The 22,178-nt window shown below is 43.5% G+C and overlaps 1 protein-coding gene across 1 annotated transcript in view; it reads right to left on the bottom strand.

The window, feature by feature from the left end:
- Positions 1–2,518: 2,518 nt before the first annotated feature.
- pard6ga (par-6 family cell polarity regulator gamma a) overlaps positions 2,519–22,178 on the bottom strand; it is a 47,361-nt gene continuing 27,701 nt past the window's right edge. Inside the window, exon 3 of the mRNA XM_068050235.1 lies at positions 2,519–4,342. Coding sequence (XP_067906336.1) covers positions 3,489–4,342 — 854 coding nt within the window. The 3' untranslated portion in view covers positions 2,519–3,488. The remainder of the gene's footprint in view (positions 4,343–22,178) is intronic.

Below are 22,178 nucleotides of genomic sequence, written 5' to 3' on the forward strand. Positions count from 1 at the left end.
TAGAATCTATTATAAAGGATGTGATAACTAGACACTTAGAAAATAATGGTCGGATTGGGCAGAGTCAACATGGATTTATGAAAGGGAAATCATGTTTGACAGCTATTCACAATCTATATCAATGATTTTGATGTGGTGACCAAATGTAATATTTCCAAGTTTGTTGATGACACAAAACTAGGTGGGAATTAGAGTTGTGAGGAGGATGCAAAGAGGCTTCAAGGGGATTTAGACAGGCTAAGTGCGCAGGCAAGAATATGGCAGCTGGAATATAATGTGGAAAAATGTGAATTGTCCACTTTGGTAGGAAAAACAGAAATATAGAGTATTTCTTAAATGGAGAGAGATATTGGTAAGTGTTGATGTCCAAAGGGATCTTGTTCATAAATCACTGAAAGCTAACATGCAGGTGCAGCAAGCAATTAGGAAGGCAAATTGTATGTTTGCCTTTATTGCAAGAGGATTTGAGTATGGAGTAGAGAAGTATTGCTGCAATTGTATGGAGCCTTGGTGAGACCACACCTGGAGTATTGTGTACCGTTTTGGTCTCCTTACCTAAGGAAGGATATACTTGCTATCGAGGGAGTACAATGAAAGTTCACCAGACTGATCCCTGGGATGGTGGAACTGTCCTATGAGGAGATTGAGTAGACTAGCCCTCTATTCTCTACAGTTTAGAAGAATGAGAGGGGATCTTGAAGCATACAAAATTCTTACAGGGCTCGACAGGGTTGATGCGGGAAGGATGTTTCCTCTGGCTAGGGGTTGTCTAGAGTCAGGGGACACAGTCTCAGAATAAGAGGTAGGCCACTTAGGACTGAGATGAGGAGGAATTTCTTTAGATTTCTCTACCTCAGAGGCTGTGGAGGCTCATTGAGTATATTCAAGACAGAGGTCTCTACATATTAAAGATATGGAGATATGGGGATAGTGCAGGAAAATGGCGTTGAGATAGATGATCAGCCACGATCTAGTTGAATGGCAGAGCAGGCTCAAGGGGCTGAATGGCCTACTCCTGCTCCTATTTCCTATGTTTAAGTCCCATTTGGAAAGTAGTAAGATATCTGTTGCTGGATAATTAACTGGAACAAGTAAGCAATCTAAAAGGTAGACCATACAAAATACGTCAAAAGGTTTTGGAATAGAAAGCAGCAAGTTTTAAGTGAAGGAAAAAGTTGACACAGCACCAGACCAGCAGTGGAACATATTTAAGTATGATATAGGTAATGCTAGACTAACAACATTCTGACCTGGAATAAAAGGTGCAAAAAAGTCTCAGGAGAAGACGCATGATGAAATTATGGCTAGTAATACAGAACAAGCCAAGGAGAAATACCAAAGCAGAGGGTAAGAAAATTGGGAATTTGATGGGCCAAAGAAGTATGAATAAAAGCAAAAGTGATAGCAAACACTTTTACAAGCACATCAAAATACATGCAACAAAGCGGCAGTCTCTAAAGCGATGAGGAATTTTTAAAAGAAGTGCTGGAGATACTTTATAACTATTTAGGCTCTGTACTTAGAAACAATAATAATAAAAGTGGAATATCAGAGGAGGAGAAAGAACAACAACTGGCAGATACAATTGCAGAATGGGCCCATATCTGCAGAGATATCTCTCAATACAGATAAATGCAGTAAAATGCAATTAGGTAGAGACAAATCAAATTAAGTACGTATCCTGCAGGACTGAGTACTCAAGACTGCAAAGTAAGAGAAGAACTTGGGGTACTGATGCATGAGTCATTGCAAGCTGTTGAGCAACAATGGATGGCGATCACAAAAGAAAAATTCTAGTGCAGCAGGAAGATAAACCTCCTTGAACATTGCTGATGCAGATTCTTGGAATCTGTGTATAAAGAGACTAAATGAAGAGTGCAGGATTTTACTGCTTTACAACCAGAAGTAGAAAAGTTTTCTCATAAAAAGGTTGCCTCAAAGTTACTGAAAACATCATTGGAAATGCTGCAAATTGTTTAAATTTGTAATAAAAGGCACAGATCAACATATTAAACTGAAAGGCTTTTGGTGCAGAATGTAATGGTACTTTACCAAACTATTAACGAACCAAGTATACAATAAAAGCAAAATACTGCAGATGCTGGAAATCTGAAATAAAAACAGGGAGTGCTGGAAATACTCAGCAGGTCTGGCAGCATCTGTGGAGAGAGAAGCAGAGTTAACGTTTCAGGTCAGTGACCCTTCTTCAGAACTGGCAGATATAAGAAATGTAATAGGTTTTAAGCAAGTAAAGCGGGGGTGGGGCAAGAGAGAACAAAAGAGAAGGTATGATAGGGCAAGGTCACAGAATAGCTGACCAAGTATTGCTGGTTTGCACCCTCATTGTTGGGCCAATTAGAACTGTAATAAAGGGATAAGTACTAAAAACTCTCCTCAGAGACAAAAGAAAACTGAAAATAAAGCTAATATGAACTATTAATCCAAATTCACTATAAAAATTTTGCTTCCTGTACAAGACAAAGTGTAACATTGGTTTCCATATTCTGTATTTAGTGGGTAAACAGGTGCACTGACAGCCACTGCAGATACAAAACAGAGGTAAAATAAGAGTACATCTTACATATAAAATTGGAAATGTATACATTATAAACAGCATACCATAAAGTGACTTGCAGCCTAATTTAGAGGTTCAGATGACAATTACAAACTGCTCAAGCTTTGTTCTTGATATTTATATTACCTTAAGATTTTGATTACGTTACCACTGCGTACATCACTCTTAGGTACCCATTAATCTCTACAAACTACCAATTGTCAAAGTCTCTAATTCGCTGATAGGGCAATATTATTTTCAGCTCCAAAAGGGATTTTCTATTGTACACATGTTTCTCAAAATTTGCAGTGACCAAATTCCAAACATATTCAACATTAAAACATACAAACATAAAACATTGCAGTTGTATACTGGATTGGACAATTTTATGCTGCAAAAGTCTAAACTACGGTTGCTAATTCCAATCATTAGTCTTTAGCATTATATTATCTAATAAAAATAATTTTAAACATAATCTAGAATTCAATGGGTATGCACGGATTAACAGCCACAATCCACGGCCAGGTTATGTTTGAAGAATCTAAAATAGTTATATTGGTGTTCCATAATTATTGCAACAAATGTATCCAATAAGTGATGCTTAAAACACGATCGTTTTTGCTCACAGGATATCACTTTTTTTTTGTTTAAAAATAATTTGGTATTATGCTTTTTAATGTAGTTTATTAAAAACTTTACTTCGATTTAAAATAATTTTATGGGTTTAATGTCCACATCCATGTACTAACTATATTTGAGTAATAGTATTAGCCTTAGCACTAAAGGCAACTGAAAAAACATCCTGTAAGATGCTGAATTCCAGTAAACAAGGGAAATGTTCCCAAAAACATCTTTGAAATTAAAAAAGTAAAAATTAGCATATCTAAGTTCAATATTCTCCATTGGCACTTTACATCAATCCAAACCAAACATTTCAAAGCGTTATCACTGTTCCGTCCTCCTCAATGCCCCCTCTACTAAGAGCTAGGCTATGCCTTGCCTCAGCTTTGATTGCACTCAGTGTTTTAAGTATATTTTCATTGCTTTTTCTAGTGAAGCCATTGAGTGTCAGCTCTTTCTGCAGTCTCTGACTCAGATTACCACCATTTGTTCGAGAACTGGTGAAGGATGAAGATGGCAGTTTAATTGGAACGCTGTGTGGCTCACTACATCCCTCAATAATAATGTCAGCTTCCTCATCACTTTCATCTTCAGGATTATAGTTCTGCACCACATGGGCAGAGGGGAGACTATGATGACTGGCTGTACTGTCATTGGAATGGCCAGAACTGCCAGACATACGACTGCTGCGGTTGACATTGTTCCTCTGGTTCACTGGCTTTACCGTAATTATAAGGTTGTGACTGTTTGCAATCATCATGTCTGTAACTTGATCAAGAGTTTTACCCATCACCTCAATCCCATTCACCTCTAGAACTTCATCATTAACAGCAAGGAGGCCTGTACTTTCAGCCAAGCCTCCAGGCACGAGCCGCGAGATGAAGATACCTGGAACTTTTTCTAGTCCGTGAGCAGTCACCCTCACACTGGTGCCATCTCGAATGTAAAATCCCAAGGGTTTTTCACATCCATGCTTGTACAATCGGACTCTCCGGTGAGTTTCAGGCAGAATATCCACATCAATGATGGAAGAGACAGGTCTGAAGTCTTGAGGAATACTAATGCTAAGGTGAACTCTTTTTCGGAGGGTATCATTACGGAGACCACCCAAAGGTTTCTTCTTTCGTGTCAGTGAATCTGTGCCAAAGAGATTGTAGTCTACCTCTTCTGAAAAAGTTGGGAAAAAAAGCATTATTCTTAAAAACAGTTTTGAAATTCAACATAAATTTACAGAAGAGAGAATTTGAACATGTGCTAAACATTCAGATGGTAGGTAAGAATGTATTTCCAATGTACAAAGCTGTCTTTGAAGATGGTTTAAAAGTTATTCAAATAAAATTTTAATTTGACATTACGATGTAGATTTATACTGTATTTTCATGTTTTAAACACCAATTAGAATTTACAAATTAGATGAGGAAAATATTACAATTTCAACTTCTCTACTAACCAAGTCCAAACTAATTTTATACTTCAGAAACAGTAATATATTCAAATCTCATATGCAATTTAATAATGTTGAACCCACTCAAGCTTGACCAACTTTTGTGCAGTGAAAATTCTTTAGGTTTATCATTTAAGATTGATTAGAATAAAGAAATTCCACATACTACATTCAGTCCCCTTTTGTGAATTTACTACTTTGAACTAGCCTGGAAGCAGATCAGGAACACACTGGGAAAACATACTACTGATAAAGTATGTGGCGTACTCACTAAGTAGCATGCTTTCCTTTAGTAAGATGGATTGGATCAGCTTTTCCCACAGCTTGCTTAAGGTTCCAAGCTCAGGAATCATCAGAAATGAAGCCAACTATAATTGACATACCTAAATACAGTATAATAAAAGGTTTCTGTGTCCCCTTCGCTTGTTAAGTATGGGTACTTAATCCAAAAGTCTGTGGCTATCTTTAAAAAAAAAAGGACACAAGCAGCACCCCTGTAAAATAATCTAATCATGTGCACATATATACATAGGATTTAGGAGTTGTTTTAATCTCATATGATTGAAATTTTTGCTTTCTTGTTACTTCTAAATGGCTTGTGGATTTGTATTGTAGCTAGAAATAACAAAAAGGTTAAGCTGTTTATTCCCATGATTCCCATTAGCTGACTACTGTTTAGTTTCTGTTGAGGTGCAGGATGTGTGAATCATGCCTGTTGACTTACTTCTGTTGCGAGATAACCCAGAGAGTCTTCAAAGAAGAACTGGGACAATTGGCCAGGATGAGAAACAAGTTGGCACCTGTTGTTTTAAAGGAACTCTCATTTCTGCGAGTCTTGTTCACAATAATACTTGTCATGCCATAATGAATCAGCAGGGGCAGTATGCCTGACAGGGGCTTTTTATAAAGATCTTGAGCTTTCCTTAACAATGTGTAGAGTGTTGGCATTAAAAGGATTGATCCCATCCCGGGAAAAAAAAAGAGCAATTGTGTTTATTTCTCTGTATGCCTACTGATAAAGACATTGCATTGTGTCTGGACTTTGTGGAACACAACAAATGGATTAAGTTGCAATCATAACAGGTTTATCAGATTCAAATTTTCTTACACACCCCAGCTGGTCATTTTAGGTGGTCTTCCGGTCAATTACAGATCCTGTTGGACAGCAAAACTAAAGGTTTTTCAAAAAAAATTGTATCACATATATGGTCTTGAAAACAGACAATACTTTGAACAGAAGGGTTAACCAGAATGTTAACCCGTCTTTCATCGATACATATGCTAAGTAACCGGTACAAAATTTCCAGCATTTTCTGTTTTGTTTCAGGATGAAAGATTTCTCAGATGGAAAGCTACCACCCATTATCATCTACCTCCTGCTATTCCAACTCCATTTTTTTTTTAAAATAGCTCAGTCACTGCAATATTATTTCCAGTCATATAAATATATCTGGTATATTGCTACAAATGCCAATTTGTGGAAATTTGGCTTTCCCCCAAACCCAATGATGGTAAATTCTATTGTCAACTTTTAACTTCTGGCTATACCATAACCAGAATGTACTTGTAGCATGTATTTGAAAGAATTTAGCGTAACCATACTGCAATAGTGTTACTGCAAAGGCAACAATCATGCCTACGAGAGTGGGGGAAGTGGGGATGATCAATGATTTCAAAAGGAAACTGGATGGGCACGTGAGGGAAATAAACTTGCAGGGCTGTGAGGATACAGCAGGGTAATGGGGCTGTTGGATTGCTCTACAGATAGTCGGCACGGACTCGCTGGGCCGAACGGCCTCCTTCTGTGCTGTAATGAATCTATGTCTCTATGTCTCTCTAATACTTACCTGGCAGGGGGGAGACCTTGTTCCTGCAGCTGGTGCTTTTTTTTTTTGGGGAGGGTGCAGTTTCAGCACCGTTTTATGGCATTCCACCCTTTGGGATTGGAGTCCTCCCGTGGTTGTCATTTTCCTGCTGGTTTGGGTCTTAGTGTCTGTCCTGGGAAGATTTTAAGCAAAAATTAGCTGCAACCAACACCGGAGCTCCAGGCCAGAGGGTGCACAGCACCGTTAAGGTGACGGTGAAAAATAGCAAAGGAGGATGGACCGGACCTTCTTCATTAAGCGAGTCCTTTTTGAATGCTGTTGATTTGAAGCTGTGGACATCATCTGCCTGCAAGACTTCCCCAGCAGTGGCTACTTTGACATGACGTTCAAGAATGTGGCAGGATGCATGAAGTACCTGAAAGTCTTCAAGGAGAGAAGGAACCAGGTGCCGCTACTGATTCTCATGGCAAAGCCGCTCTTTATGCTGCCGTCACAACGGAACCGGGTGGTAACCATCTATCTCTACAATGCCCATATTCCTGTCGTTGTTGTGCTCACTTTCCTCGCCAGGTATATCGAAGTGGCCAGGAGTGGCACTGCGGTCAAGGACCCATTCAGGATTTGGAGCAGCAAGCGGCAGGTCAGGGTGACCCTGAAGGTGGATGCCAACAGAGCCATCCTCGCTATCAGGGGAAGTCAGGGATTCTTGGTCTATGGGGGAGAGCCAGAGTTTACTGTACCTATGGCAAATCTAGTCATGTGGCGGCCAACTGCAGTCATCTGCAAGACCTGCAAGCAGGAAGGCCATCAGACAATGAACTGCCAGCAGCGTTGGTGCTGCAACTGGTGTGAAGCAGGCCACCTCTACAAGTCTTGCCCAAATTGCTTCCCGAGTTATGTACAGGCAGCGAGAATCAAGGAGAAGCAGGAGGAAGGTATGTGACTGGTGCTGCAGAGGAGGCCCGCAACCCCACACCTGCTAAGGCCTCCAGCAAGGAAAATCTGTCTAAGGAAGACAAGGAGAAGAAAGAAGGGAGCTGCAGCAAGCTGCCAAACACCAATCCTGTTCCTGGAACCTTCTCCTCAACAGACAGAAACAATGGAGGAGGAGCCAGGAAAAGGACAACCGGGTGAGTGGCAAGTGGTCAGGAGGAAAACCACAAGGTGGCCCAAAAAAAAGGAACAGGCCACTACCCAAACCAGTGGCAAGAGGAGGTTAATGTCTGAGACAGACTACAGCGGCTGCTCCTCATCGGATGAGGAAGGGCAGGAAAGACGAAACCAGGAAAAGCGACAGAACACAAAGGAGCTGGAAAAGAAAGCCCCCCAGCTCCAAAACACTGGAAACAGCAAAGGGCCCAGCGCACCCCAAAGCGCTGAACGCAGCGAGACACCCACCGCATCCAGCTCCGGGAAGCTGGGAGCAACAACAGGGAAAGACACCACCAGCAGAGGACAGTCCAAACCTTGCTGCCTACAAGACATCCGGATGTCACCCCAGCAGAACAAACACCCTTGAATGACTAGGACAGTTTTCTGAGCTCAAGAATTGTGCAACAGTTTGTGAACACTATGGGTATGCAGGAACATACCCAAGGACTGGGACCAGCAATGACACCTGGAGTGGTAAGCAACATACCATTTTAATGGGTTTAAAGATTGCTTCCATTAACGTGCGTAGCATTAAGTCCACTATGCGATGTGTTTTGACCTTGGGGTTATCTTGCCATGGTCAAAGCAAATCTGCTGTTTCAGCAGGAGCGTGGAATACTGCCCTCAGCACGTATGGGCAACGGTTGTGATGGTGGTCCCACGGGTGATCGATCTGGTCAGGAGGAAATGATTCCTGTGCCTCTGGCCTGGGTATACTGCTGCGCCATCTCCGAAGTTAAGGAGGTGGTGGGTGATCGCCTCCTCATAGCAGACATAACACACAAAAATGCTCCGCTCCAGTTAATCAACGTGTACGTCCCAGCTCAAAACAGCGAGTGGTTGACCATCTTCCAGCAGCTCCAACTGCTGCTGGCGGCATCCAGGCGGGTCATTCCAAGCAGAATCATTGATGCAGCTTAACGAGCCAACAGGGCGAATAGTCAAATAGACATTACGTCCAGACTCCTGATGGAAATAGTAAAAGATGCCAAGCTGCATGATGTCTTTAGCAACCCTGTAGACGGAGCGAACGTAGATACATCTGGTCGAGACCAGACGGGTCCATCGGTTCTAGGATTGACTTCTTGTTTGTACCCTGTGCATTCACCGTCAGATCCACAGACATCAAGCCAGTGTTCTTTTTTGACCAATGCCTCCTACTGGCGGACTGTCACTTACAGGACAACCAGCAAGTTGGTAGGGGACATGGAAGCTGGACGTAAAACTGTTGACCCCACAGAACACTGAGGAACTCAAAAGGGATTACAAAGGTCGGAGAAACATGAAACCCCTCTTTGAGTTCCCGACACTCTGTTGGGAAGCGATCAAGGCGAACAGCAAGAGGTTCTTCATCCTCAAAGGGGTTCAGAGGGCAAGAGAGAGACACACACAGAGGGAAATGTCCCGACTCCAGAAAAGCATGCAGAATCTGGTCCTACTGCAGTCGGTGGGGATCGAGGTCAAGGAGGATCTCCAAGAGGTGAAGAGCCAGCAGGCCTTGCTCTTTGCCGCAGAGACCTCCAAGATCATTTTCCGGTCCAGAGTCCACACCGTGGAGCAGCAAGAGATGTGCTCGCGCTTCTCCTTCCAAAAGGGGCACAGAGAGCTTGATGATCAGCAGCCTGAAGGAAGAGGACGGCTCGGTAACGTCATCACAATCTGACATGCTAAGGAGCAGCAAATCCTTTTAGACCAGGCTGTACAACGTAAAGCCCACAGACAGCAAGGCCTCCCAGTCCTCTATCACAGAGATCTTAGATGACTGTACGCGGGAGAGTCTGGACAAATCGCTAACTGTGGATGAGCTCACGAAGGCAGTCAGGTCTTCTGAGACGAGTAAAACTCCTGGAAGAGACGGCTTACCGGTCAAGTTGCATTCGACTCTGTAGGACTGGATCGGCCCAGACCTGCTGGAAGTGTACGAAAATATGTTTCTGGCCGGCAGCATATCAGATTCCATGAAGAAAGGCATCATCACCCTCAGCTACAAGCGGAAGGTGGAAGAGGACAGAAATCAGAAATTGGCAGCCCATCTCACTGCTTAATGTGGACTACAAAATTCTGCCCAAGGTCGTCGCCAATCAGGTCAAGTCTGCTCTGGAGTTGGTGATTCACCCTGATCAGACCTGTACTATATCCGGCCCGCAGGAAGATCTCAGCCTCACGCTACTCAGGATACGATCGCCTATGTACAAGACAGGTGGGTGGACACCTGCCTCATCAGCTTGGACCAGGAGAAGACTTTTGATAAGATATTGCACACCTACATGGACAGGCTCTCCAAAATGGGGTTTGGGGAGGGAATCCAAAATTGAATCCAACTGCTCTACACCAAACATCAGTAGTGCAGTCTCAATCAATAGGTGGGAATTGGAAAGTTTTCCAATCAAATCTGGAGTCAGACATAAAAACAGAAAGTGCTTGGAATACTCAGCAGGTCAGGCAGCATCTGGACAGAGAAGCAGAGTTGACGTTTCAGGTCTGTGACCACAAGCCCATTAGGTAGTGGTCCACACGTAACGTCCTCAAGGCCCTGTGGGAAAAGGAGATGGTGGATCCTGACAGATGGTTCCCAGAGTAGATTGTCAAATTCACTTGGCAGAATGCCTCATCGCCAGAACTTTCAAACAAGCACCAAGTCATAGCTTGGCTGACAGTGAGAAGGGCCCTCCCCACACGCCCCGAGTCTCACTGCCTCCACATGCTGCCCTTAAGGCAGCTGCGGTGGGCAAGAGACTGTCGTCCACTTCCTTCTGGAAAGTGCCTTTGCAAAGCAGGTCTACAAAGAGATGCAGTGGTTTTTGTCGAGGTTCATCCCGAGCAGCTTGATAACGCAGGACTCTGTGCTCTACGGGCTGTTACCAGGGACACACGCTTAGATAATCATCAACTACTGTTGGAGGAACTCAGTGAAAGACTCACTTTGATCTGCCTGAAACTTGGTCTTCCAGTGCAAAGAGATGTTCACAACTGAGTGCTGCAGACTGAAACATTCCAAGATTCAGGACTATGTGCTGAAGGACACACTAAAGCTTGGGGCAGCCACCACAAAGGTTCAATGGGGAAAGGCCATTGTGTAAGCTGCTCCCGCCACAGTATACCAAGGGACTGGAACCCGTGTAAAACACCTCGGGCTGTATGCACCAGAAAATGATTTTGCTATGTAATGCAAATGTACATTGTACATAAAATGCAATAGGACCATAGAACCATATAAAAGTTATGGCACAGAAGGAGGCCAATCAGCCCATCAGAGTCATAGAGTCAGAGATACAGCACTGAAACAGGCCCTTCGGCCCACTGAGTCTGTGCCGACCATCAACCACCCATTTATACTAATCCTACATTAATCCCATATTCCCTACCACATCCCCACCTTCCCTCAATTCTCCTACCACCTACCTACTCTAGGGGCAATTTACAATGGCCAATTTACCTATCAACCTGCAAGTCTTTGGCTGTGGGAGAAAACCGGAGCACCCGGCGGAAACCCACATGGTCACAGGGAGAACTTGCAAACTCCGCACAGGCAGGAGCTGTGAGGCTGCAGTGCTAACTACTGCGCCATTGTGCTGCCCCATCGTGTCTGCGCCGGCTAAAAAAGCTAGCCGCCTAATCTACTCCTACCTTCCAGCATCTGGTCTGTAGTCTTGCAGGTTACAGAACTTGAGGTGCATGTCCAGGTACCTTTTAAGTGAGTTCAGGGTTTCTGCCTCCACCACCGATCCAGGCAGTGAATTCCAGACACCCACCACCCTCTGGGTGAAAAAAACCTTTTTTCCTGTCCCCTCTGATCCTTCTACCAATTACCTTAAATCTGTGCCCCCTGGTAATTGACCTCTCTGCTACGGGAATTAGGTCCTTCCTGTCTATCTAGGCCCCTCAATTAAGTCACCCCCAGCTTCCTCTGTTCTAAGGAAAACAACCCTCGCCTGTCCAATCTTTCCTCATAGCTGCAATTTTCCAGCCCTGGTAACATTCTTGTAAATCTCCTCTGTACTCTCTCCAGATTAATTATATCCTTCTTGTAATGTGGTGAAATGGCAAAAAGTTGTGAGGCACCTCATGTTCTGTATCAAAAGAATCTGATCTCTACTGCACGTTCTGAAATGTCCAATTTGAATTGTTTTGTAATGTATTTTTTAAAACAAATTTTATTAATATTTTTGGGGAAAAAAATTAGAACCTTCCAAGGTTAAAACCATTTTAAAAAAAATATATAAATTTTAGAAAGAAAGCAAATATAGTGGCATTTCCATTCCCAGCAAATTTTACTGGAGGTGGGGGAAAATTCTTCAATTAATAACCTTCATTTGTAATCTGCAATTGTTGTACGTAGAATTTTTAGGCAGAAATAGACAGATGAGTAAACAAGCTTAATTCCACTGTAGAGGATGCTTGCAAGCTTTCACATAATTCCATTTCACTTTGCCTTCTATAATTCTGCCTGTGTACTTTATTCTCCTGGAATTGTGGGCAATTAATTGACAGCCTTGAATATAGCTCAGAAGCACAGTTACTTTCACCCAGGAGTGGCAGCTAAGGAATACAACTAGACTGGTTATTCAAGCAGTCTTATCATTGGAAAACATAAAAGCTTTATCCAAACTCTTCTACGGGATCAGATCTGAAGACCTGGACAACATCCAGGCTTGGGCTGCAAAGTGACAAGTAACATTAGTGCCATACAAATGTCAGCCACTGACAATCTCCAATAACAGAGAAGCTCCTCTTTCAATATTCAATGGCATTAAAAGAAAGAGCTTGCAATTATTTAACACTTTCCATAACCTCAGGTTCCTTAATGGGAACGGCAGCATAGTGGTAATTTTACTAGCTAGCAGTCGGCCAGCCGGAAGAAAGTTGCTGGCTTGGGCCACTTCCCATGTCCGCGGGCATTTTGTCCACGTTGGGAGGGGCCACCACCGTCCAGTGGAACCTAGCAGCCTCCCAGCAGGCTCCGGGGGAGGGGGCCCCCAGCGGCAATGGCTACCTCACGGCAATGATGCTCCTGATGCTCCATGACCACAACAACCCCCCACACAACCATCACCCAGGCTTGACAACCAGGCCGTAGCTTCCCCAAACCTAACACAAATCTGAGGGCACCCTTCCAATGAGGCCATTGAGGTGCCCTCTTCCAGGAGCTGCAGCCCCAGCAACAGCCACCAATAGCAATGGCACTGCTGAGGCTGCTGCCCTCCAATTGGGCTGGCAGCTCTCAGTCTTTAATTGACCGCCACCAGCAATATGCCACCTGCAAAAGCTGGGTCACCACCCACTTCCATCGACTGTTGTAAACTCAGTTGTATCAAACTGCTACAGAACAGTCAAATAAGCAGATGACAGTCATACTCATCAGTTGGCACCTAAGCAGAGGGTAGCAAGGGCACAGAATGCACTCTGGGTGGGGGAATTCCATGTGCATCACCAACAGTTGCTTGGTAGTACCACTACTGACCAAACTGGCCAAGTCCTGAAGGACATATCTGCCAGACTGTGCCTGCACAGGAGGCTGGAGAACTAACAAGAGGGAAAAACCTGCTCGACCTCATTCTCACCAATCTACCTGTTGCAGATGCATTTGTCCATGACAGGACTGGTAAGAGTGATCACCAAACAGGCCTTGTGGAGACCAAGTCCCATCTTCACACTGGCAATACCCTCCATCATGTTGTGTGGCACTATCACCATGCTAAATGGGATAGATTCAGAACAGATCTGGCAGCTCAAAACCAGGCATCTATGAAGCACTGTAGGCCATCAGCAGGAAAATAGTATTCAACCACAATCTGTAACCTCATGGCCTGGCAAATCCTTCACTACCATTACCAACCAGCCAGGGGGGAGGGGTAACCCTAGCTCAATGAGGAGCATAAGAGTGTATGCCAGGAGCAGCACCTAAAAATGGGATGCCAACCTGGTAAAGCTACAGCACAGGATTACTTGCATGCTAGGAAGTGGAAGCAGCATGCTATAGACAGAGCTAACCGATTCCACAACCAACGGATCAGATCAAAACACTGCAGTCCTGCCACATCCAGTTGTGAATGGTAGTGGACAATCGAACAGGAGGAGGCGACTCCACAAACGTTCCCGATCTCAACGATGGCAGAGCCCAGCATGTCAGTGCAAAAGGCAAGATTGCAAATATTTCAGCCATCTTCAGCCAGAAGTGCCGAGTGGATGATCCTGATCCTGAGGTCTCCAGCATCACAGATGCCAGTGTTCTGCCAATTGGCTTCACTCCACATGATATCATGAAATGGCTGAAAGCACTGGACATAGCAAAGGCTTTGGTCCCTGACAACAGTACGGCTGTCGTACCGAAGACACACTCCACAACGAACTGTGCCTCCAGCCAAGCTGCTCCAGTATAGCTACAACACTGGAATCCATCCAACAATGTGGAAAATTCCCCAGTTATGCATCGTTCATAAAAAGCAGGACAAATCCGATCCGGCCAATTACATCCCTATCAGCCTACTCTTAATCATGAGCAAAGTGATGGAATGGGTCATCGATAGTGCTATCAAGCAACACTTACTCAGCAATAATCTGCCTACTGATACTCAGTTTGGGTTTCAATAGGACCACTCGCCTCCTGACCTCATTACAGTATTGGTCCAAACATGGACAAAACAGCTGAATTCCAGAGGAAGCGAGTGACTGCCCTTGACATCAAGGAGCTCGAAGAAAACTGAAGCCAATGGGAATCAGGGGAAAAATTCCCCACTGGTTGCAATCACACCTAGCACAAAGGAAGATGGTTGTATTTGTTGGAGGCCAATCATCTCAGCCCCAGGACATCACTGTAGGAGTTCCTCAGGATAGAGTCTTAGGGCCAACCATCTTCAGCTGCTTCATCAATGACCTTCCCTCCAACATAAGATCAGAAAGTGGGGATATTTTCTGATGAGTACACAGTGTTCATTACCATTCGCAATTCTTCAGATACGAAAGCAGTCCATGCCTGCATGCAGCAATACCTGGAGAACGGTCAGGCTTGGGCTGATAAGTTGCAAGTAACATTCGCGCAATACAAGTGCCAGACAATGTAAAGGCCTGCTATCTGACCTGAACCTGATGGGACCCGATGACCTGTGTCAGGTTCGGGTCGCACTTCCGGGTCGGGCATTCGGGCTCTGATTGGGTCGGGTCGGACACACTCTATCACAGGTAATTAGCTCCAATGTTAATTTAATTTTTGGATTAGTAAGATGGTTTTGTTAGTTATTTTAAGCTTGTGCAGATCAGCAACAAAGTGAAAAATGGAAGGCAAGTTAATTGATGGTCAGGTCAGGCCTCCCACTCGATTTTACGCCCCACCCGTCACCAGCCTGCTCATTGGGGACTGTAAAATGCCAGCCAAGGGGTGGGCTAGTTCTTTTGTCTGAAAGGCATTCAACACCTCATTGGCCAACCCATCCTTTGGGAAAGGCCACAATAGGGCAAACACCTGTGTCAATATCATCCTCTATACCTGCCCTCAAAAGTAGCAAAATAGAGAGATCAGTTGCAGCCTTCAGGACAGAAGCAACTGCTGACGCTGGAAAGGGACCAGCGAGCAGTGGCCATGTGAGAAAAGAGTTAAGGGCCCCTGATGAGCTTGGAGATCAATCTGTCAAATACGTGGTCAACTGCATAGCAGCTCACACTGTTGCGACAGCCGTCTTGGCTCTGGGGGCCAATGTTGTTGGGGGCATCACATCACCTCTGCACGCTGTTCTCGTGTACAGTTACAGAAATGCTGATGTGTAGCCCCAGGAGTGTGGCCTTGACTCCAGGCAGAGGAACCCAATGTCTCAGATTGACAGCATGCTTATTTCCTTGTCAACCACTCTGCCAGTGCTCGTTAACGCTACAGGATCAGCTGGGCAAGAATGCCCAGGCCCACCCAGAGATCTGGCAGTTGGGCCAATTAGGGCCACAGCTGCTCGAGGTCACCCACAATGATTATCTGAAGGGCTCTCAAAAAAGCTCAGCAGCCTCCCACTTGTCAACCTGTAGCCAATGGGGGAAGCACTTCAATGGAGCACTCCAATAGGTAAACAAGCACAGACAGGCATTACAGGGATAAACAATCATGATTCTTAATTATTCCTTTAAATATTATACTTAGATGGAATTGAGTTGTTGGATACATTTTTGTTAAGGGATATAGAACCAAGGTGATTAAATGGATTAAGACACAGATCAGCCATGATCTAATAGTTTTTTTTGGATGAATTGTTCTCCAACAACTCTGACATCCATCGGCACTGGTGGTTAATACTGCTCCAGTGCTTTCTGCACTTTGTTCTCCTCTTCCTGCAGTTTTTAAATGCCCAGTTGCTGGTAAAAGATGGCCCCTCATCATCACAAAGTAATGCAGCGGTTAATCATAAATCCGGATACGTGGTCAGGGTTGTACTGCAAAACTCCTCCCGAAAGGTCCAGGTAGCAGCAGTGTTGCTTGAGCACACTGGCGATTTGCTTATGTCTCACATGCTTATTTGTAGCTGTGCCTGGGCTCCTGACAAGAATTGTGAGTCAAGCCAAGTCTCTTGTTACCAATAGCTAGCTTGTCGCTGGTCAGTCTCATTAGAAGACAGCAGAGGACAGTTACAGGATAACTGAATCATGACCTCTACCAGAAACTGAGCACAGAGTTGGATGATGCACTGCCTGTGGGTTGCAAATAAGGTGGATATTGAAGGCGTTGAGTCCTTTTCTGTTCAGAAGGACACCAGGCTGGTAATGGGGAGAATGCAAGACAATATTGGTCCTGTCTATGACACACTTGACCCTGAGGATGTCTGCAAAGCCTAGTGCTCTCTCGCCCTGCTTTGTTCTATTCATTGGGAAAGTAATATATCTACTCCTCCTTTTATAGAGCGCCTCAGTGACCTCAACAACAACTTGTATTTATAAAGTGTCTTTAATGTAATAAAACACCCAAAGACATGTCAAAGGAGCATTATCAAACAAATGACACCTAGCCACATAAGTAGTATTAGCACAGATGACCAAAAACTTGGTCAAACAGGTAGATTTAAAGCCGTGTCTTAAAGGAAGAAAGAGATACAGTGGCAGAAAGGTTCAGGGAGGGAATTCCAGAACTTAGGGTCTAAGCTGCCAATGATAGATCAATTAATATGGGGATGTACAAGAAGCCAGAATTGGAAGAACAAAGATCTTAGAGGTTCTAAGACTAGAGGTTACAGAGATGGAGGGTTGTGCCATGAAGGGATTTGGAAACAAGGATCAGGAATTTAAAATCTCATTCTGATAGAAGAGTAAACAGCAAACAGAGAAGTCGCTTTTGTCACCAGTTGCAGCCTGGAATGACAGCGTGACGTTAAGGTAGACTTAGTTCAAAGCACGAGTTGGGCTCAGTGATAGTCTCCTTAATGATGCAATGCCAACTGACAGATCACTCTTCAGCGAAGTTAGGGTGGAGGGCGTCCTGCCTGATGACCTGCTGTTGGTATTGTCTCCTCATTGTAGGGGTCGGGTACTAGGATGATGGCTTTTCTTAGTATATAATAATGACTTAGGCTTGGGTGTATAGGACACAATTTCAAAGTTTACAGAAGACACAAAACTTGGAAGTATTGTGAACTGTGAGGAGCATAGAGATAGACTTCAAGAGGACACAGACAGGCTGGTGGAACGGGTGGACACATGGCTGACTAAATTTAATGTGGAGAAGTGATATATTTTAGTAGGAAGAACGAGGGAAGGCAATATAAACTAAAGGGCACAATTCTAAAGTGGGTGCAGGAACAGAGAGCCCTGGAGGTATATGTACACAAATCATTGAAAGTGGTAGGGTAGGTTGAGAAAGTGGTTAATAAGGCTTACAGAATGCTGGGCTTTATAAATAGAGGCATAGAATACAAACATAAGGAAGTTATGATAACTCTTTACAAAACACTGGTTCAACTTCAACTACAGTATTGTGTCCAGTTCTGGGCACTGCACTTTAGGAGGGATGAGAAGGATTGAGGTGATGCAGGAAAGATTTATGAGAATGGATCCAGGGATAAGGGACTTTAGTTACGTGGATAAATTAGAGAAGTTGGGGCTGTTCTCCTTGAAGAGTTGAGGGGAGATTTGACAGAAGTATTCAAAATCATGAGGGGTCTAATCAGAGTATATAGAGAGAAAATGTTCCAATGGCAGGTCAAGAACCCAAGGAACCAGATTTAAGGTGAGTGACAAAAGAAACAAACACAATATATGAGGAAAAATTTTTTTTTTTTTAAATGCACAAGTGGTTACAATTTGGAATGTACTGCCTGAAAGAATGGTGGAGGCAAATTCAGTTGAGACTTTAAAAAGGGAATGGATAAGAACCTGGAAGGAAAATAACTGCAGGGCTATGGGGAGTGGGGGGGTGAAAAGTGGGATTAGCTAAATTGCTCTTGCAGAGTATAGGCATGGGCTCGATGGGCTGAATGACCTTCTTCTGTGCTATAACCATTCTAAGACTCAAGCAGGACTTAAAGGGGTAAATTATGAGGACAAGTTGCATAAACTTGGTTTGAAATCCCTTGAGGCTAGAAGGGAGAGGGGTGTTCTGATTGAGGCATTTAGAACAATAAAAAGGATTTGACAGTAGATACAGAGAAGCTATTTCCTCCAGTGGCAGAATCTAGAACAAAAGAGCACAATCTTAAAATTAGAGCTAGACTATTCAGGAGTGAAATCAGGAAACACTTCTTCAAAGAAATGTTAGTGGAAATCTGGAATTCGCTTCTCTAAAGGGTTGCAGATGCTGGGTCAATTGAAGTTTAAAGTCTGAGAGCAATTAAAAAAAAATTCAGTTAAGGGGATCTATCAAAGGATATGGATCAAAGGTAGAAAACTAGGGTTGAGGTACAGATTAAATGATCTAATTGAATGGCAAAACAGTTTCAAGGGACAGAATGGTCTTCTCTTGTTCTGCTGTGTAGTGCCCTGCTACTTATTTCTGCTCCCTGCTGCTCTTGCTCTCTTCTGTCTTCTTAGCTACTACCCCTAGATCTCAAGCCCCAAAGACAGTCCTATTTGTCCATTCATGACTGCAGTAAAACTGTTGTGAAGGAAGATAAACACAATCCAACACAAGCAAAAACTTTAGAAGTAGAAGGCAGAAAAATAGGCAAAATTAACACCTAGAACTTAACCAGCAGCCTACAAAAAACAAACCAGCAACTAAAACGTAAGAATGAGCCCTTAAAATAGCACAGCTAAAGAAGATTCCTCGCTGCCTGTTGGTGCCACAAGTTGCTATGCAAGTTTATTATGTAGCAAGTCAGGTGCTGGGGCAAACCAATTTCACAAAAGCCTTTTACAACAAGCACAGAACCCTTATTTAAATATGATCATGAGGCATTTAGAAGTCAGTCAGTTTAAAAGAAACGACCCAATATGGCGCTCAGCATACCTCTAGCACTGTATAAGCGTGCCCAGGCCTTTGCTGTAAAACAGGCGCGTTGTAATTGAATATTTAGGCAATAGTCAGTCACCATAATTTCAGGCTCTTTCAAAAATGACAGAAACTTGAATAAGTAGTGATGATGTTGACACCCTGGGTGTCGCCAAGGAACTATTCGATCGCAATGGCAAGGAATGCTTGAGACTATCCTCAATGGTCTCCCCTTACTTTATTTCTTTTCTTTTGGGCCTCCTTATCTCGAGAGACAATGGATACGCGCCTGGAGGTGGTCAGTGGTTTGTGAAGCAGCGCCTGGAGTGGCTATAAAGGCCAATTCTGGAGTGACAGGCTCTTCCACAGGTGCTGCAGAGAAATTTGTTTGTTGGGGCTGTTGCACAGTTGGCTCTCCCCTTGCGCCTCTGTCTTTTTTCCTGCCAACTACTAAGTCTCTTCGACTCGCCACAATTTAGCCCTGTCTTTATGGCTGCCCGCCAGCTCTGGCGAATGCTGGCAACTGACTCCCACGACTTGTGATCAATGTCACACGATTTCATGTCGTGTTTGCAGACGTCTTTATAACGGAGACATGGACGGCCGGTGGGTCTGATACCAGTGGCGAGCTCGCTGTACAATGTGTCTTTGGGGATCCTGCCATCTTCCATGCGGCTCACATGTCATCTTTCAAAAATGACAGAAACTTGAATAAGTAGTGATGATGTTGACACCCTGGGTGTCGCCAAGGAACTATTCGATCGCAATGGCAAGGAATGCTTGAGACTATCCTCAATGGTCTCCCCTTACTTTATTAATACTTACAAATCACTATGGCAAGCAGTCTGGATAACATCTTCTGACTAAAAGATTAATGCAATTTTGGACTTAACATTACAAAATCATAAATTAAGATGTAAATGCCGTTTTTAATATCAATTAAGGTCTTTGGGGTAATTTTAACCACAAAAAAAAGGGTGGGCTGGGATGTTAAAATTTTGAAGATATCAAACCTGACCCTAATCCACCCACTTTCAGTTTTAACAGAAGACCAACTCTCCAGCTCCCAGGAGGTGGATTGGATATTCAGATATTATAAGGCTGCATGCCTCATATTTAATCTGTTTTCCAGGTTTAACTCTGGCTGGCTGGGTTTTCTGGGCCTTAGGAAACTCAACAGCTGATGGGAGGAGAGGACTGATTCATAGGAAAGGTAAGTGCCTTTACAGCACTGATTCTGGGCCAGAAGGAGCAGGAATGCTTCCTCCCTTCCTTTCAACCAAACACCAAAATTAGCCAAATGTTATGTTGCTTAACTAGCTCAAAAGAAGCCCAACAGTCCCCCACCCACCAAGTTTCTTGGTATATTTTATCTTAAGGCAGTGGAACCATCAGATCTCAGCAGTCACTAACACAATCATCTCCACCCTGTACTGCTGCCTAGAGCCCCAAACATTCCTACATTAGACAGCATTTTACATACACTTTCTCGAACCTAGAATACTGTGTTTGCTGCTCATGGTGCAGTCTCCTCTCAGAAGAAAACAAGCACAAGAGTAGGTAATCGCTTAGCTGAATAACTGTGTCCTTTCTGCAAGAGCGATCCTGAGCTCTGTTCCAAACATGTTATGCTAGAGGGAGTTAGGAATGTTGGTGGTATCTAGAGCTGTGCGACTGTTTGAATAGTGCTGCTCTAAGCACAGGCATAGGGATCTGCAGCTTATGTTATTCCAACTGGTGATAGGTAGGTAGCTTCACAATGCATGCTAGGATGGTTAAAACAGTTTCAATAGTAGCTCTCAAAAGGGAATCGGACAAATATTCGAAGGAGATAAAATTGCAGGGATGTGGGGAAAGAGCTAGGGAGTGGAGCAAACTGGACCAAAAATCAGGTACCCACCCAAAGCCATTCTTTCCTGTACAGTTTAAAAAAAAAGCCCAATCTGGCAACACTGTTCCCAAAATTCACAGCTGGTGGGTATTTTTCCTGGTAGTTAACATCCCCATGTAACACCTTGATGCCCCCGTCCAGTGCATCAATGGGAACTGATGCCCCCAAATCCCCATCGTTTCCCCATACATGTTATTTAGCATTTCATTTCATACAGAGGAGTGTAAAGCCCTAATCTGCTACTAACTAGCTGTTTTAAAGCAAGCTGGGGACACAGGTTCAAATCCATGTGACTCCCTACCCATGGCAGCCAGTGGAATTTAAATTCAATCAATTAATAAAAATCTGGAATTATAAGCTAGTCTTCGTAATTGTGCCATTAAACTATCAATTGTCGTAAAAACCCATCTGGTCCACTATGGCCTTTGGAGAAGGAAATCTGCCATTCTTACTGGTCTAGCCTACATGTGACTCCCTACCCACAGCAACGTGGTTGACTCTTACATGCCCTCTGAAATGGCCGAGCAAGCCACTCAGTTGTCAAGGGTAATTAAAGATGGGCAACAAATGCTGGCCTGGCCAGTGATGCCCGCATCCCATGAAAGAATAAAAAAAATTGAAGTGGCACACGCGTATATAGCTAAACCCACAATATGTTAAGTCAGTATATTAAAGTCTTTAAATCAAAATATATATTCCCCCCACCACAGTGAACATCCAACTTGAAGATGTACTTAGTCTAGTAGTTACATTTTCTTTTCAACCTCCCCAATTAAATCAGACCATCACCAGAGGTCACCGAATAGTTCTCTGGAGTCAAGGTTGACAGCTGGATTAAAACAGAACACGGTGGCCGTGACAAACTTGAACAAACTCAAAATTAAGCAAAAAGAGCAAAACGTGATGCACATATAAAATGCAACAAAAATCTCAATTTCCCCACTATGTGTATTAGAAAGCAATAACCTAACTATATATTTACACGGTAGAAAATCTGAGAAATTCAAAGTGATCAGTAAAGTACAAGACATTTCAGCAAAATTAAAATGCTACAGTATTGCTGAATCAGAAAAAAACGACCGGTATTCATAAAGCAGCTTACTACAGCTCTCTAATGTCTCAAAGTGCTTCACAATGAATTACTTTGAAATGCATGGACTTACGTAGGTAAATGCTGAAATGCTGCAGTCAGTTTAGACATCATTCTATTTAGAAATAGAAGATATATAATTCAAGTCGCATAATGTACAGTTAGGACACTAATGAATTTTTTTTTTGCAGGGGAGGTGGGAGGA

The sequence above is a fragment of the Heterodontus francisci genome, chromosome 2 (genome assembly GCF_036365525.1).
Source record: "Heterodontus francisci isolate sHetFra1 chromosome 2, sHetFra1.hap1, whole genome shotgun sequence".
Taxonomy (NCBI): Eukaryota; Metazoa; Chordata; class Chondrichthyes; order Heterodontiformes; family Heterodontidae; genus Heterodontus; species Heterodontus francisci.